General features: G+C 39.7%; 1 protein-coding gene across 5 annotated transcripts in view; it reads left to right on the top strand.

Moving 5' to 3' along the window:
• Positions 1 to 4,447, top strand: part of GRM6 (glutamate metabotropic receptor 6) — a 47,182-nt gene extending 42,735 nt beyond the window's left edge. For 4 of the 5 annotated variants that reach the window (XM_039340238.1, XM_039340234.1, XM_039340239.1 and 1 more), the window contains one exon: positions 4,337 to 4,419. In XM_039340238.1, the coding sequence (XP_039196172.1) occupies positions 4,337 to 4,392 (56 nt within the window). In that variant the 3' untranslated portion in view covers positions 4,393 to 4,419. Of the gene's footprint in view, positions 1 to 4,336 lie in introns of all 5 variants that reach the window. The other variant, XM_039340235.1, reaches the window with a different exon arrangement.
• The last annotated feature ends 10,574 nt before the right edge of the window (positions 4,448 to 15,021 follow it).

The following is a 15,021-nucleotide window of genomic DNA, read 5'->3' as shown; positions in this document are numbered from 1 at the left end:
TGTAGAGAAGGAAGATAGGAGATCCTGGAGGGTGAATGAGAATTTATTTAAACAAGAAAAAAATGTTCATAAATTAAAGGAATGTTTAAAGGAATATTTTACTTTAAATATGAACAAGGGAACATCAATGTCAATGGTCTGGGATGCAAGTAAAGCTTTTATGCGTGGTATTTTGATAAAAATGAATAATTTGCATAGACAGAAACAGATTCAGAAACGGAAAGACTTGGAAGAGGAGATTAAATTAAAAGAGAAACTTTTAATTTCAAATCCCTTAGATGAAAAGATTAAAGGAGCTTTAAAATTGTTAAAAACACAATTTAACATGCTGATGGCTGATCAAGCTGCAACTAATTTGCTATTTATGAAACAAAATACATTTTGTAATGCTAATAAACCAGGGAGATGGTTGGCTTATCAGTTAAGAAAAAAACAGAAACAGAGGAATATAGATAAAATAAATTATAATGGTAAATTGGTTTATCAGAAAGAATTGATTAAGAAATCTTTTTTAGAATACTATCAAAAATTATATAAGGGTACCAATATTCAAATTACAGATATAAATAATTATTTAGGCAAAGTCAACTTTCCTAAATTAACAGAAGATCAGGAAAAAAAGATTAACGGTTTAATTACTAAGGAAGAAATTGTTACAGCTATTAAACAATTGAAATTGGGCAAAGCGCCGGGTACGGATGGGTTGACATCTATTTATTATAAAGCTTTAGTAGAAGAGATGATCCAACCGTTGTGTGAACTGTTTAATAATTTATTACAGGGGTTAGAGATCCCTCCATCCTGGCGTAATGCATTTATATCATTGATTCCAAAAGATAGTCAAGATCTTACTTTGCCTAAAAATTATAGGCCTATATCTCTTTTAAATGTGGATTATAAAATTTTTGCAAAAATTTTAGCTAACAGGCTTATGGGGATCTTGCAGCAGTTTATACATAGGGATCAATCGGGTTTTATAACTGGAAGGTATATGAAGAATAACGTTAGACAAATTATTAATTTATTAGAGTATTTAGAAAAGAATAACCAAGTCTCTGCAGGCTTGATATTTTTGGATGCTGAAAAAGCCTTTGATCAAGTGAATTGGCAGTTTATGCTGTGTTTAATCAAGGAGATGAATTTTGGACAAAATATATTACAAGTATTATCCAATATATATCAAAAACAGACTGCTCAAATTATTGTAAATGGGGGTTTGTCAGAGGCTTTTGTAATAGAAAAAGGAACAAGACAGGGATGCCCGTTGTCTCCGTTATTGTTTGTTTTAACACTGGAAATTTTGTTGATTAAAATTCGGGAGTCTCAAGAAATAAAAGGAATAGAAATTAATAAAAAAGAATATAAATTAAGAGCCTTTGCAGATGACTTGGTTGTTACTTTGTCTCAACCTGTTTCTTCGGTGGTGAAATTATTACAATTGATTCAACAATATGGACGTGTTTCTGGCTTTAAAATTAATAATAATAAGACCAAAATATTAGCTAAAAACATGACTAATGGTGATAAACAGGCTCTAGTTAACTTAACAGACTTTGAAATTGTTGATAAGGTAAAATATTTGGGGGTTACATTATCTGCTTCTAATGTAAAATTGTATAAAAATAATTATGAAAAGCTGTGGATGGAGGTACAGAAGGATTTAAAAAACTGGAATAATTTACAGTTATCCCTTATGGGCAGAATTGCAGTTATTAAAATGAATGTCCTGCCAAAGTTTATTTTTTTGTTCCAAATGTTACCTATCTTAAAGAACGAACGTAATTTAGATGAATGGCAAAAAGGTATTAATAAATTTGTTTGGGCAGGGAAAAAACCAAGGGTGAAACTTAAAATAATGCAAGATTTTCGTGAGAGAGGTGGACTCAAGGTACCAAATATGAAATTGTATTATGATGCTGTAGTATTGACATTGATTAGCGATTGGGTGAATTTAACAAATACAGAAATACTTCATTTGGAAGGCTGGGACCTATTTTTTGGATGGCATGCCTATTTAATATTTAATAAAAAAGTGGATTGGGTTTTTAAGTCTCATATTATAAGAAACTCTTTGCTAAGAGTGTGGAGAAAGTATTATAAAAGTGACTTCAAAATACCATTATGGGCTATACCTCGGCATGCCATAGAAGGTATAAGGAAAGGGGTAAATATGGACAAGGTCTCTTACGTACAGTTATTAAGATGGGATGGCCAAGACTGGCAGTTAAAATCTTTGGAAGAATTAACACATGAAAACTTAACTTATTCATGGTTCCAATATAGACAAATAGTGGATAGATGGAAGATGGATTGTAAAATGGGCTGGCTTAGAGAAGATGAATTTTTTTAAAACAAGTAAGAGATCAAAGGCCAACCCATATTAAGAGAGTTTATGGGGTTTTAGTGGAATTAGATTCAGAACTTGAACTAGTTAAAGATTGTATGATTAAATGGGCACAGAATATTGGTGAAACGATTTCAATGGATACTTGGGAACTTATTTGGATAAGAAATGTTAAATTCACACAAGCGCAAAATTTAAGAGAGAATTTTTATAAGATGTTTTATAGATGGCACCTTGACCCAAAGAAAATGTCCATTATGTACCCTAATCTACAGCCGAAATGCTGGAGATGTGGATATTTGGATGCTACCTATTACCATATTTGGTGGACGTGTAAGCATATAAAAGCTTTTTGGATTAAGATATGGTGGAATATTCAAAGAATTTTTAAAAGAAGGGTAAAATTTACTCCGCAATTATTTTTACTAGGTATTGTTATTGACTGTGATGCTAAGGAGGTTATATTGATGTTAAATTTGATTACAGCCGCTAGGTTGTTAATAGGACAATATTGGAAGAAGGAATCTTTGCCTACTTTACAAGAATGGTTTCATAAAGTTTCGTATTTGGCAGAAATGGCAAAGATTTCGGCTTTCTTAAAGGAGCAATCTCAAGAAAAATTTTTTGCGGTATGGGAAAAATGGATAAATTTTATACAACATAATTTGGATATGGAAAAATATTATTTAGCCTTTTTATAATTTGTAATGATTGTTTTTTCTTTCTTTCTTTCTTCTTTTTCTTTTTTATATATATACATTTTTAATGTATTATTATTCATATATTTTTTTTTTTTTTATATATATATATGCTTTATTTTTCGTCTACTTTCTTCTTTCTTCTTTCTCTCTCTCTCTTCTCTTTTTATTTTTTATTTTTTTTCTTTTTTAGTATATATTATTCATTTTAAAGTTTATGTTATGTATATTATTTCTATATATATTATTACTGTGATTTTTATTATTATTATTAATTATTTTATAAATTGCAAATGTTATTTTTAAAATATTTGTTAAATAATCCTATATTCAGTTCTGGGAAGTCGGGGGGGGGGGTGGGGTGGTTGGGGAGGGGGGGGTGGATTTTTATTTGTAAAACTTTTGAAAAATTTCAATAAAAAAAAAAAAAAAAAAAAAAAAACCAGACATCCCAATCTGGCATCCTTCAAGTTGTTTGTAAATAATGGGAAGTGAATTCCAGTACCTTGGAAAGGCATAAGCCTGAAGAAAGATATTGTAAATTATCCCAAATCCCCAAATGAACAGAAATATGTTGATAATAGGCACAAAAGTGAACAGAAAGACTGGTCTAAGGTGGATTTCTGCATATGTTTGTTAGCTTCATTAACTTAAACTAGGCATTCCACTTTTCTTTCATACTGACTTGTAAGGCAATTTTTTTTAAAAAATGCTCTTCCAATATAAACATGCATTGCAAAGAATAAAATCCCCTTCTTCATTGTAAGTATAAAGAGATAAAAAGTTAAAAGATGAATTACCAGTATGCCTTGCACATCAGCCGTTTAGCTGCATTGACCCCAAACTGCTTTTGTTTCTCAAATATTTTCTACTCACTCTACATAATTATGTTGGTTTCAGTGCTTCCAACTCCTCCTTCCCTCCTATCCATATATATGCAATCAATTCAGGGATAGGAAAAAACAGGGAATCATCAAAATGAGAAGCTGTTTGTTGGGGGTTATACATCTGGCTGCTCTAATTTTGATAATCAAGGTGAACCAAAATACAGATGGATGAGAGAGAAAGTGAGTGGAGCAGCGCAGGGAGTTTTACCGGCTGTCCCTAGTTCATACAAAGCTGTGCAATCTTGGTTGTAGCAGGATTTACACCCTTACCAGGGCCATTGTTTATAAGCCTTGGTAGATTGGCTGAGTCTTTACTCCAGATAAGAACTGGGCCTCCCCCAAATTCCTCCCTCTCAAAGGGGGAAGTGGGATCCTCTGACTCTTGTCCTTTTTGTGTCCCCCCACAGGTTTTCCTAAGGTGATGTACATCAGCTACACAGAACTGACCATGGTGCCCACATGACGGAAAAGGAAAAAGGGCTTATTTGGGGGGGGGGAGTGGAGAGGGCAGAAGGGAGCAAGGAAAGCGGATGGGGAAAGCTTTTGGGGAATGGAGTTCATGTGAGGATTCATGGGTGGGCACACATTAGGAAATAAACCTGTATTTTTACACTATTTGTCTTTTATTTTTTTTTAAAAAAAAATCCAGTTTCAATTTGCAGAAACCAAAGGCTCAGATGCATTCAGGATCCCAAAACTAGGATCTGTGATGATAACCTTGCAGAACATTAGCCACTGAAATAAACTATTGTCCAATTTGTTACTGGGATAAACTATTGCGCTGTCAAATTACAGAGGTTTACTTCAGCAATTGTTTTAGAGCAATTTATCCTGAAGGTCCAAATATTGGAAGAGAGATCTTGCCCTCTCTTTTCCTGCTTCCTTATTGCAAAGATGGAACTAGATAGTGCTCTAATAATAACTTGCTAATAGTTATTTTAAGGTTTATTTATAAGAGAAAAACAAAAATAGTTGAATCAAATAATTTAATCCTACAGTTTGATACCTGTGTCCAAGAAGATGTGGATTTTAATCTGTGCTATGACATTCTGTGAATGAATGAATGAGTGAATGAATGAATGAATGAATGAATTTGCAATCATAAAACAACAAACTAAGAAATGCTATAAAAGCAGTATGTTTTCTTGCTCCTTGGTCATTTTATTATACTTTAAAATTTATTTTTCTGATAAGAACCTTGGGATAAAATATATTGTCCTTCCTCTCTGTGATGTTTAGGTTCATAACATTCTTTTATGGTAGCCTAAGTTAATACAGCATGACTGAAATGATGGCTGAATAAAATTTCTCCCGTCATTTCACAAAACATGGTCATTTCAATCTTGTTCTAGAATAAATACTGGCCTTATCTTGGCTGAGTTTTGGAAAGTTAAGAAAAGTTGAAATAAATAGTATACTGTAGGTCTTTGGTTGTTCGGGTTTTCTCCCGCGTAAAATTGGAAGTGTCTTGGCGACGTTTCGATGAAGTCCCATTCATCATCTTCAGGCTGGTGTTTTCAGCTTCGTGCTTTGAGCAGCAATGTGTGGTCTTAGCTGTTTCTTCCTTTTAACTGCCAGTGGGGGTATGAACTGATTGGGTGGGAGCTTGGCTGTGTTCTGATTGGGTGGAGGTGTGTTCTGAATGGTTAGGGACTTGGCTGTGCTCTGATTGGCTGGGGGAGTGTTCTGTTTGGTTGTGCTCAGGTTAGTCTGAGTTGCAGAGGGGTTTAAGATTTTGGGCTGCCTTGCTATTTTTTGGCTTCGCGTTCGTGGTCGTGCCCTCCATGAAGAGGAGACATGACCACGAACGCGAAGCCAAAAAATAGCAAGGCAGCCCAAAATCTTAAACCCCTCTGCAACTCAGACTAACCTGAGCACAACCAAACAGAACACTCCCCCAGCCAATCAGAGCACAGCCAAGCCCCTAACCATTCAGAACACACCTCCACCCAATCAGAACACAGCCAAGCTCCCACCCAATCAGTTCATACCCCCACTGGCAGTTAAAAGGAAGAAACAGCTAAGACCACACATTGCTGCTCAAAGCAAGAAGCTAAAAACACCAGCCTGAAGATGACGAATGTGACTTCGTCGAAACGTTGCCAAGACACTTCCAATTTTACGCGGGAGAAAACCCGAACAACCAAAGACCTATATACAAATACCCGCGAAAACCTCAGAAAAATATATATATATATATATATATATATATATATATATATAATAAAATATAAAAATGAACACTAGAGTAATAAAAACTAAGGAAGTTTTTAATAGGTTAAAACTATAAAAGTTTTAAAAAGCGCCAAGCTTTCGCCGTCACCTGCCGGCATCCTCAGGGCTGGCGTGCCAGAGAATGAGAAGGTCTTTTTATAGGCGTGCCGAGGTTTGCGCTCGGCTCCTTGATCTTGTTATGGGGCCTGATTGGTTCAGCCGTATGTAGTTGGCCTGCACTTTTTTTCTCTTCTTAGTTGTATTTTTATCCTCGTCCGTCTCCAGTTCTCCCAACCTCAGATTAGCTGAATGGCAATTCCAGTTATTTCGGTTGCTTTCATGTTCCGATCTCCCCTCAGGCTTGGGTGGTGGTGGACGTTCCAAGTTCCTTTCTCCACCCCGTTCTGTCCGGTTGCTACTTTTAGAGTCCCATATATTTCCGGTCTCAATGCTTTCGGTTTTAATATGTTTATCATCCTGGTAATCCCGTAAATTGTTACGAGTCTGGTGTAGCGTGGGGGGGTATTCCGCATGGTGGAGGGGTCGTCTCTTGTTCGTTGTCATGCCCAGCTGTCTCGCACGTGTCTTACTCCGAGTGCTCAATACACATACATACATACATACATACATGCCCTCTTTGTGTACACTCACACACATATATGCACACATACACAGAGAGAGGAAGAGGGAGAGGGAGGGAGGGAGAGAGGGGGGGAATACAGTATGTATATACCACACTTGGAATACTGTATCTAATTTTGGTCACCACGATACAAAAAAAGATGTTGAGACAGAGTGCAGAGAAGAGCAACAAAGATGTATAGGGGATTGAAGGCTAAAGCATACATTGGAACTGGGAATGTCTAGTTTAATGAAGAGAAGGTCTAGGGCAGGGCTTTTCAATCTTTTCATCCATTGTACCACTTTTAGGATATGGCAATATCCAAGTACCACCAGTCACTTAGCAAGGTATCAAAAACCTGATGACCCATCCCCCCAAAAGGAGAAAAGTGATAAAGTACAGGTAGTCCTTGACTTACAACAGTTCACTTAGTGACTGTTCGAAGTTACAATGGCACTGAAAAAAGCGCCACCCAAGCCACAGCCGAGCAAGACATCTGCCTGCCCGCCTGGCGGCACTCTTCCTCCTGTCCAAGGTTTCCATTGTTGTGAGCATTTCTGTTGAGGATTGGCAACGGGGGTGGGGTGGGGGGTGTTTGGTTTTTATCCCCCCCCCATCTGTTGGGTGGTTGCTGCAGGTTTTGGTCACTTCACATGACCCTGGGACACTGTGACCATCATAAATATGAATCAGTTGCCAAGCATCTGAATGTAAATCACAAGACCCTAGAGATGCTGCAACATTCCAGTTGATCGGCACTTCTTCTGGGCTCAGCAAAAGCACCAGGATCAGCGCTGAGCTCCAGCTGGAGCCTGGCGCTGATCCTGGCGCTTCCACTGAGCCCTGACAGTCCTGCAGCTCCAGCCATCTCTCGCTCAGGCTTGTGCCGTGCTGCCACCGGTTCAGCTCATTTTCCTCCCCCGCTACTTTTCTAGGATGGTCGCGTACCACCTGCCAGGTGCCAATGTACCACAGGTGGTACCCGTACCACTGGTTGAAAAGCCTTGGTCTAGGGATGTCATGATAGCAGTCTTCCAATATTTGAGAGCCTGTCACAGAGAGGAGAGAGTCAGCCTATTCTCCAAAGCACCTGAGGACAGAACAAGAAGATATGGATGGAACAAGATACATCCAACCTAAAATTAAAAAGAAATTTTCTGTCAGTGAAAACAATTAACTAAGATTGCCTCTAGAAGTTGTGGGTGCTCCATCACTAGAGATTTTTAAGAAGAGATTGGACAGCTATTTGTCCAGAATTGTATAGGGTCTTCTGCTTGGACAGAGGCTTGGACTAGAAGAGCTTCAATGTAACTTCCAACACTGTTATTCTGTACTCTGAATAAAGATGGGAGCCCACCAAGAATTACCAGGGTGGTGGGCTAGATTGAAAAATGTCTTGCAAGATGATCAGGGCAAGTCCCTTTCCAACCTATTGCAAAGAATTTGACATGGGAGTATCCAAAGAGCCCTAGGAGTTGAGTTCCAATTATTCTAAATCTAGGATATACAACAGGATAACTGACCCAGCAGTAGGTTAAAGAGTGACCTTCTAGGTAAATGTGTTTTAAAAAACTGTAATGCAGACTTGAACACTCTTCAGTGTAGATAGCATTTTTGTATATGCCAACAACATCACAAAGGAAAAATTTGGCCTTGCCACATCATTTCCTCAGTCACTTTTCCTTTTACTCATTGGCCTCCTCTGATGCGCTGCCCAGAGACACTTCTAACTTGACTGCGGATGCTCTCTCTCCACAGCTAAGTCCCACATCACTCTGCTAAGGTTTGCAGGTGCAGCCAAAGGTATAACTCCTATTGTTGCAGATCAAGGAATAGTTCCTCACTTGATGAGATCTCCAGAGTCTCAAAAGTCATCAGACCAAATATGGAAGAAATCCTGGAGAAACCTCCCATGGATTGGAAAAAATGCCTCTTCTTAGGTGTGGAACTTCCAGCAGTTCCTGGATCAATCTGGCCTTCTTCCCCTTGTGAACATGCAAGAAATTTATCCCCCATCCCTCCATTCCAAGTCTTGCAATTAATTATGGGGGGGGGAACAAAAATTTATGGCTGAAAACCAGTTCATCATTTGTTTTATTTATTGTTCTAATCACCCCATTTTATCTAATTAACTATTCAGTTATAGTTCTAAAGGTTGCAACATCTCATTAGAGCAGCTCTGATGTGAGGTATTTATAATTTAGCATCCATTACTATTTTATCATTTGAAAGGAAGGTCATGAGGAATGTTTTCTTTATAGCCAGATGGATGGAGTTAAAAAAAGAAAAGAAAACAAATGGCACTCTTGTCAACTTGAATCTCCCCAAATAAAATGATTACTTATTGGATTGGATTTATATCCCATCTCCTCCAGCAATTTAAGGTGATGTACAGAGTTCTCCCTCCTCCAATTTTTCCCCACAATAACAATGTGAGGTGAGTTGCCAAGAAAAAGCATAACACTCTATTTATGTCACCAGTAAGACTGAGCCTCTAGCCTAACATTGTCTGTGAGAGGCAAATGGCTGAGGCACATTTTTCCTCTAGCAACCTAAGATGATGTAAACCAAAAATGTCTTGAGGGGAGGAGCATGGAAGATGTCTCTGCAGGAAGAAAATCCAGGTCTTTCCCCCTGAAAGTCAATAGGAACCATCAATCTCAACTGAAAAAGGACAGGATGCAAAATGATAACACAGGGTTTATTCCCATACTACAACCCCATCGTGATCTTTGTTGAGGGTTCCACATCAGCCTCATCTGATCTCCATGCCTTGGGCCAAGCCATACATCACCCAGCAATCCCTGGCTCTCCCCACAATGTAGACGGTAGTGCCCACTTAGTTCTTCAACAGATCAGTTGCCAGGCCGATGAATTGGCTCAAAAGGTCCATCAAAACATGCCGTCTGGCTAGCAACCAGATGCCTCTGTGTATGAAAACAGTCTGCAAATACAAAGGGTTGCCTTCATGCTTTCTAGGCGATGGGCTCTGTTATGTCCTGGGCCTGCTGGAGCATTCAGCAGGTTCAGAAATGTTGCAAAGGGTCCCGGGCAGACCTGGTTTTCCTTGGCTGACTTTGTCCGGGGTTAGGACACTATAAAAGGCCTGCACAGCCGTTTTTGCTGTTGTTGGTTGTGGATGAGAACAATAAAGAAGATTTGTTGTTACACTATGCATCTCCTCTTAATGCCTCCAACCCGCGAATTTAACAGGCTCTAAATCTCACCCATCCCATGTGAATAATGTTGTGTCCTGAGCCTGCAAATGCAGGCTCGGGACATTGCAAGGCTCCCAGGCAATTGCAGAAGCTTCCCGGGACCAGACTGAATGGCGCCGGCCAAGTGCGCATGCGCAAGGTGCGAAAAGTGCGTAGAAATGTTGCCATCTTGTCCGGGGATTGGGAACGTATAAAAGGAGGCCTGTGTGCCTTTGCTCGTTGTTGTTGGAGTGTAATGAGCACAATAAAGAGCTGTTTCAGAGACATGCTTATTCTTCATTCGCCATCGATCCCAGGACTTAACAAATAATATAGTAAAGAAAGCCAACTCTCTGTGGCTCTTTAGACAGACCTGAAGCTGTAGTGCCATAAGTCATGGAAGTTTCCTCTGGCCCTCTGGACTGATATCCTTCTTGAGTATTTAAGAAAAATAACATTTCATGGTGAGAAATAGCTACACAGGTGTTCTTTCCAATGAATGCAAACTTGATTTTAAAATACTCCCACTTCTCACACATTGTAAAATTAATTAATCAATCCCAGGGACTAAGGAACATATAAAAGGCCTAAGAATTCCTCAAGTACCTTACAATGTCCTTTTAATATTAAAATTAGTTCTACAATACGCAGACATGTTCTAAAATAAAAGGCTTTGGCCATTATGAAGAAGCATAAAATGATGAGTGGAAGAACAAACTGGAGCAACCCTGAGGACATGAAAGCAGCATGAAAAGGAGAATGTCCTTTTGTTATTACAGAAAAGACTCAAAGGTTAGTAGCCTGGGCATGTTCTAGAAGGCTGTTAACAGGAGTTGAAAGAACCACAAAATGGAGATTCAGTGCTGGCCTCTAGGAAATAATGGAACAACAAAGGACCCTTCCCACCATGGACTGAAGAGAGACAGAAGATGGGAGGGGGAGAGAAAAAAAACTTTTTGCCTATCAGGAATGGGTTTTAAAAGAAGCGAATGAGCAATTTGTAGTCAGATCCTTTGCAGTCATTCCCTCTCAATCAAAATAATCTGCTTTTAACTCTATTTGTTGTTGTTTTTATTGATTTGTATAATAGCCCAGAGTTTCTTGTTTAAGAGGACGGCCATATAAATATCCTAAAACAAATAAAATCCACTGCCTCTTTTTATATCCAGAATGCTTTCCGTCAAAGACATTCCAGGTTTATATCACCATGTTCTACATCAAATGCAATGAAATCTGATGCTTGTGTAAAACAAGTAGATCTGGGTCATTTTAGCAGGCAGAACTTTTTAAATAATAAGAAATAGTGTTGCTAGGTGATCTTATCTACTCCCAGCCATCAAATCTTCATTGGCAGCTGCCTTATCATGTCCCTTCTGATCGTGTTGGCTAGGTTTGTACAACACAATAGGGCAGGGGTCTTCAAACTTGCCCTTTTATGACTTGTGGACTTCAACTCCCAGAATTCCTCAGCCAGCATGCCTGCAATAGGGCTTTGTTTGGCCCCTACTTTGTACAAAATGCAAAGTAGGCCACTATGGCTTATTTAACAGACCATGTTTAAAACCATAGCTTAGCACAATGGATGAAACCAGCTTGTCCCTTGGGATCCTTTCTCCGTGCTTGAATCTTCCAAAGATTTTTCCTTGTGTTCTTCTCGTCGCCTTCTTCAGAACGATCGGAATTAAGCAAGTCTCACCAAAGGTTCATCTTCAATCATGCTGGGGAAAGCTGCTGGTTGACCCCCATTTCCAGAAGGCCAGGAACCACTGTATCTCAATCTCGGGGTTGCCCTCTGGAGATTCATCTGTTCCCAACATTGTGTGCCTTCTAGAAGAATTTTTGAATTTGGGGGGGGGGGATTTATGGGGACTGATGCCATATATTGTGCTTGGGCTTTATTCATCTTACTTTCCTGTTGTTGTTGTTTAAAAAAAATATGTTTGCCACTGAGAATCTTGTAATTGTAGTAATATACAACTTTGATTCACAAATAAATCAATCACCTGTTTGTCGTCCCTTTGGGATACTCCAGACAAGAACCAACCATGAGTACTAACACTATTTTTATTATAAGGTTCAGTAACAAAATCTTGCAAATCTGAAAATATCTCCTCTTTCCCTCACTTTTCATCTCCCAAAAACTACTTCTGAGATGCTTTCTCTATCTTCACCCCTCCTTTGGGCTCAGGTTTCATTTATTAGAGCATTGCCTAGGCTTGGCTCTTCCTTCTGTCTCCCAAGGTCATTCTCACATGCCATCACAATATTGGACCTGAGGAGTGAAAAGCCTGGAGCTGGTAGCTGTAATTTGCCCAAACATTGTGTTTTCTTAGCTATTGGTTGGAGCAGCATCAGAACAGATGGTGTATTTGTATAATCTGGAATTCCGGCCCCTCAAATATCAGTTGACTTCACACATATTTCTTTTAATTTTGGTTTGAACTACTATATATCAGTTCACACAAAATGCTATCCCAATTACACGTATTCAAGAGCTCAAAACAGACCAATAAGATTCCTTTACTGGAGCTTAATATATAACAGATATTTTGGCAGACACTTCTAATGAAACCCAGTTCTCTTTTGCTACTCTTTGTCAATCATTCCCATAGTCCTTCCCCATGCCATCAGAGTGAGCATTCTGAAGGTTTTTAGGGCATACTCGAATATTTCATTGTGTGATCCAAGCAGAAACCGCTCACCTATAGACTTTCCAAAACTCTTAGTCCAGCTAATAAATGTTGCCAGGGTAGCAACCCCCCAAACACCTTTTTTTAAAAAAAGGAAACCTGAAAATAAAAGCAAGCTTGACTGCAATCAGATAGAGGAGTAGCTTCTTTCAGGTGTAACTGGAGGAACATTCCGGTCTGCAACACTTGATCCGCATCCTGTCTTCCAGTTCAAATGACAATCATGTTGGAGATATAATTGGGAAGCAGGCATAATTGAGGAGAGGAGAAAATCTGTCGTCTGGCTGATTAACAATGATAGAAATATTGGTAGCTGTTAGACTGGTTCCCAATGCCAAACTTCAAATGCAGCATTTGTGATGGGAATCTACGTAAAAAGCAAGAGATGTGAAGCCTCAGATACATCTAGAAATCAGCCACAAGGAACCTTTTTCTAAAGTACCAAAGGTACAGTAAGCATGTCTTCCCTTCTTGTATGCAGACAAGTTAACCCAGGGAACAATATTATATCTTAGGAAAAGGACTAAGGCAGTGGTGGCGAACTTATGGCACGGGTGGCAGAGGCGGCACTTGGAGCCCTCTCTGTGGGCACACGTGCCGTTGCCCCAGCCTCGCCTCCCCTCACAACCCTCTCACCAGCAGCCCACCTGGAGGAAAGTCGCCCCTGAGTGTGGCCCACACGAAGCAGCGCAACCTAGGACATGGCAGCCAGGCAGCGTAGACAAGACTCTGCCCTCAAGCCCCATCCCGCAGTTGATGCTGCGGGCGCGGGCAGAGGGCGTGGTCGCCACAGCGCTGCTGGGCTACCTGGGCAATCTCCAGTGGGCTCTGGAGGCGGTGAGTGGCCTTGCGGGCAGGCGGGGTGGGGCACAGGGTGCAGGCGGGGAATGGGGTGGAGGGGGGTCAGGGCCAGTTTTTGGGCACTCGGTCTCTAAAAGGTTCGCCATCACTGGACTAAGGTTACAACTACCAAACATCCTTTCCACTGAAGCACCAATATGTAGGCAATTTAAGGTCATCAAACTCTTTGTCCTTTTTCCAATATAAGGAGCTAGTACGGTCACTTGCTTCTTTTGTGAAGCTGGGCGGTCTGCATCTGCTTCCTATTTCGATAATGCCAACCCTTTTATCACCGAGAGATGTGACTCTCAGATAAGACTCAAAAGGTGGGAGGACAAAAGTCAAAGCCTGCCTTCTGAATGAAAGAAAGATGGTTATTTATGCAACCCTACTCAGTAGAACCACCTACTGAGCGATTCTAGGGGGCTTACAGTGTGCAATCCAAAATCAACCATTAAAGAAAACAAATTACCATAAAAACAATTGCAGTCTAACTCAGGGGTAGGCAACTTTGGCTCTTTTATGACTTATGGACTTCAACTCCCAGAAATTCTGGAAGTTGAAGTCCACAAGTCACAAAAGAGCCAAGGTTGCCTACCCCTAGTCTAACTGAACACTTCCCTCTGACTCAAGCCCCTTCAAAAGAGAGCTATCTTCTCCAGTTTTCCAAATGCCAAGCAAGTGGGAGCAAAGCTCATCCGAAGGGGCACCCTGTTCCAGCCATGTCATTCGCTGATTCCTATCCCCAAGCCATTTGAGATAGATAGCCTTTCCTGTTCGCTCAGGAAAGAGAGAGAGCAGGAAAAGAAACAAAGTAAAACCCAGCTCTTCCTTAGAGCAGCACTGAGATCCTCCAAGGGATATCAGGAGCCAGTCAAGAGGATGAATTTCATGAAGTGTGGTACAATACTACCACCACGTGGTAAGAGGCTAAACTTTGCTTCCAACAGGTTGCTCTGCTATAAAGACCAAACATTAACCTATCTGAATGAAGCAATAACCTAGCGATATTAAAGATAGTATGAATATTTACATTTGTCAAATTAGGTATTCGCATTTATACAGTTATAAAGCTTTCATATTTTATATAGGTTTGAGCATTTATATTTATCAAATTTCATCAGCTTCCGAATTTTGTGAATGTTGGCAATCCCAGACAACTCTTTTTAAGTATGAGTACTCATTAGAAATCTGTCAACTAGAATTGAAATTATAGCTTATTTGGGATCAGATATGCAGAAAAAAATGTCAGAAGAGGGAGTCAAGTTATTCTCCAAAGCGCCTGAAGGCAGGACAAGAAGCAACGAATGGAAACTAACCAAAGAGAGAAGCAACCTAGAACTAAGGAGAAACTTCCTGACAGTTAGAACAATTAACCAGTGGAACAACCTGCCTCCAGAAGCGGTGAATGCTCCAACACTGGAAGTTTATAAGAGACTGGACAGCCATTTGTCCAAAATGGTATAGGATTACCTGCCTATGCAGGGGTTGGACTAGATGACCTCCAAGGTCCTTTCCAAGTTTTTATT

This window comes from Crotalus tigris, unplaced genomic scaffold, assembly GCF_016545835.1.
Source record: "Crotalus tigris isolate CLP2741 ecotype Arizona unplaced genomic scaffold, ASM1654583v1 scf7180000017742.2353718, whole genome shotgun sequence".
Classification (NCBI taxonomy): Eukaryota; Metazoa; Chordata; class Lepidosauria; order Squamata; family Viperidae; genus Crotalus; species Crotalus tigris.
The sequence above is the reverse complement of the archived record's forward strand: the minus strand, read 5'-3'. Positions and strand labels throughout refer to the sequence as shown.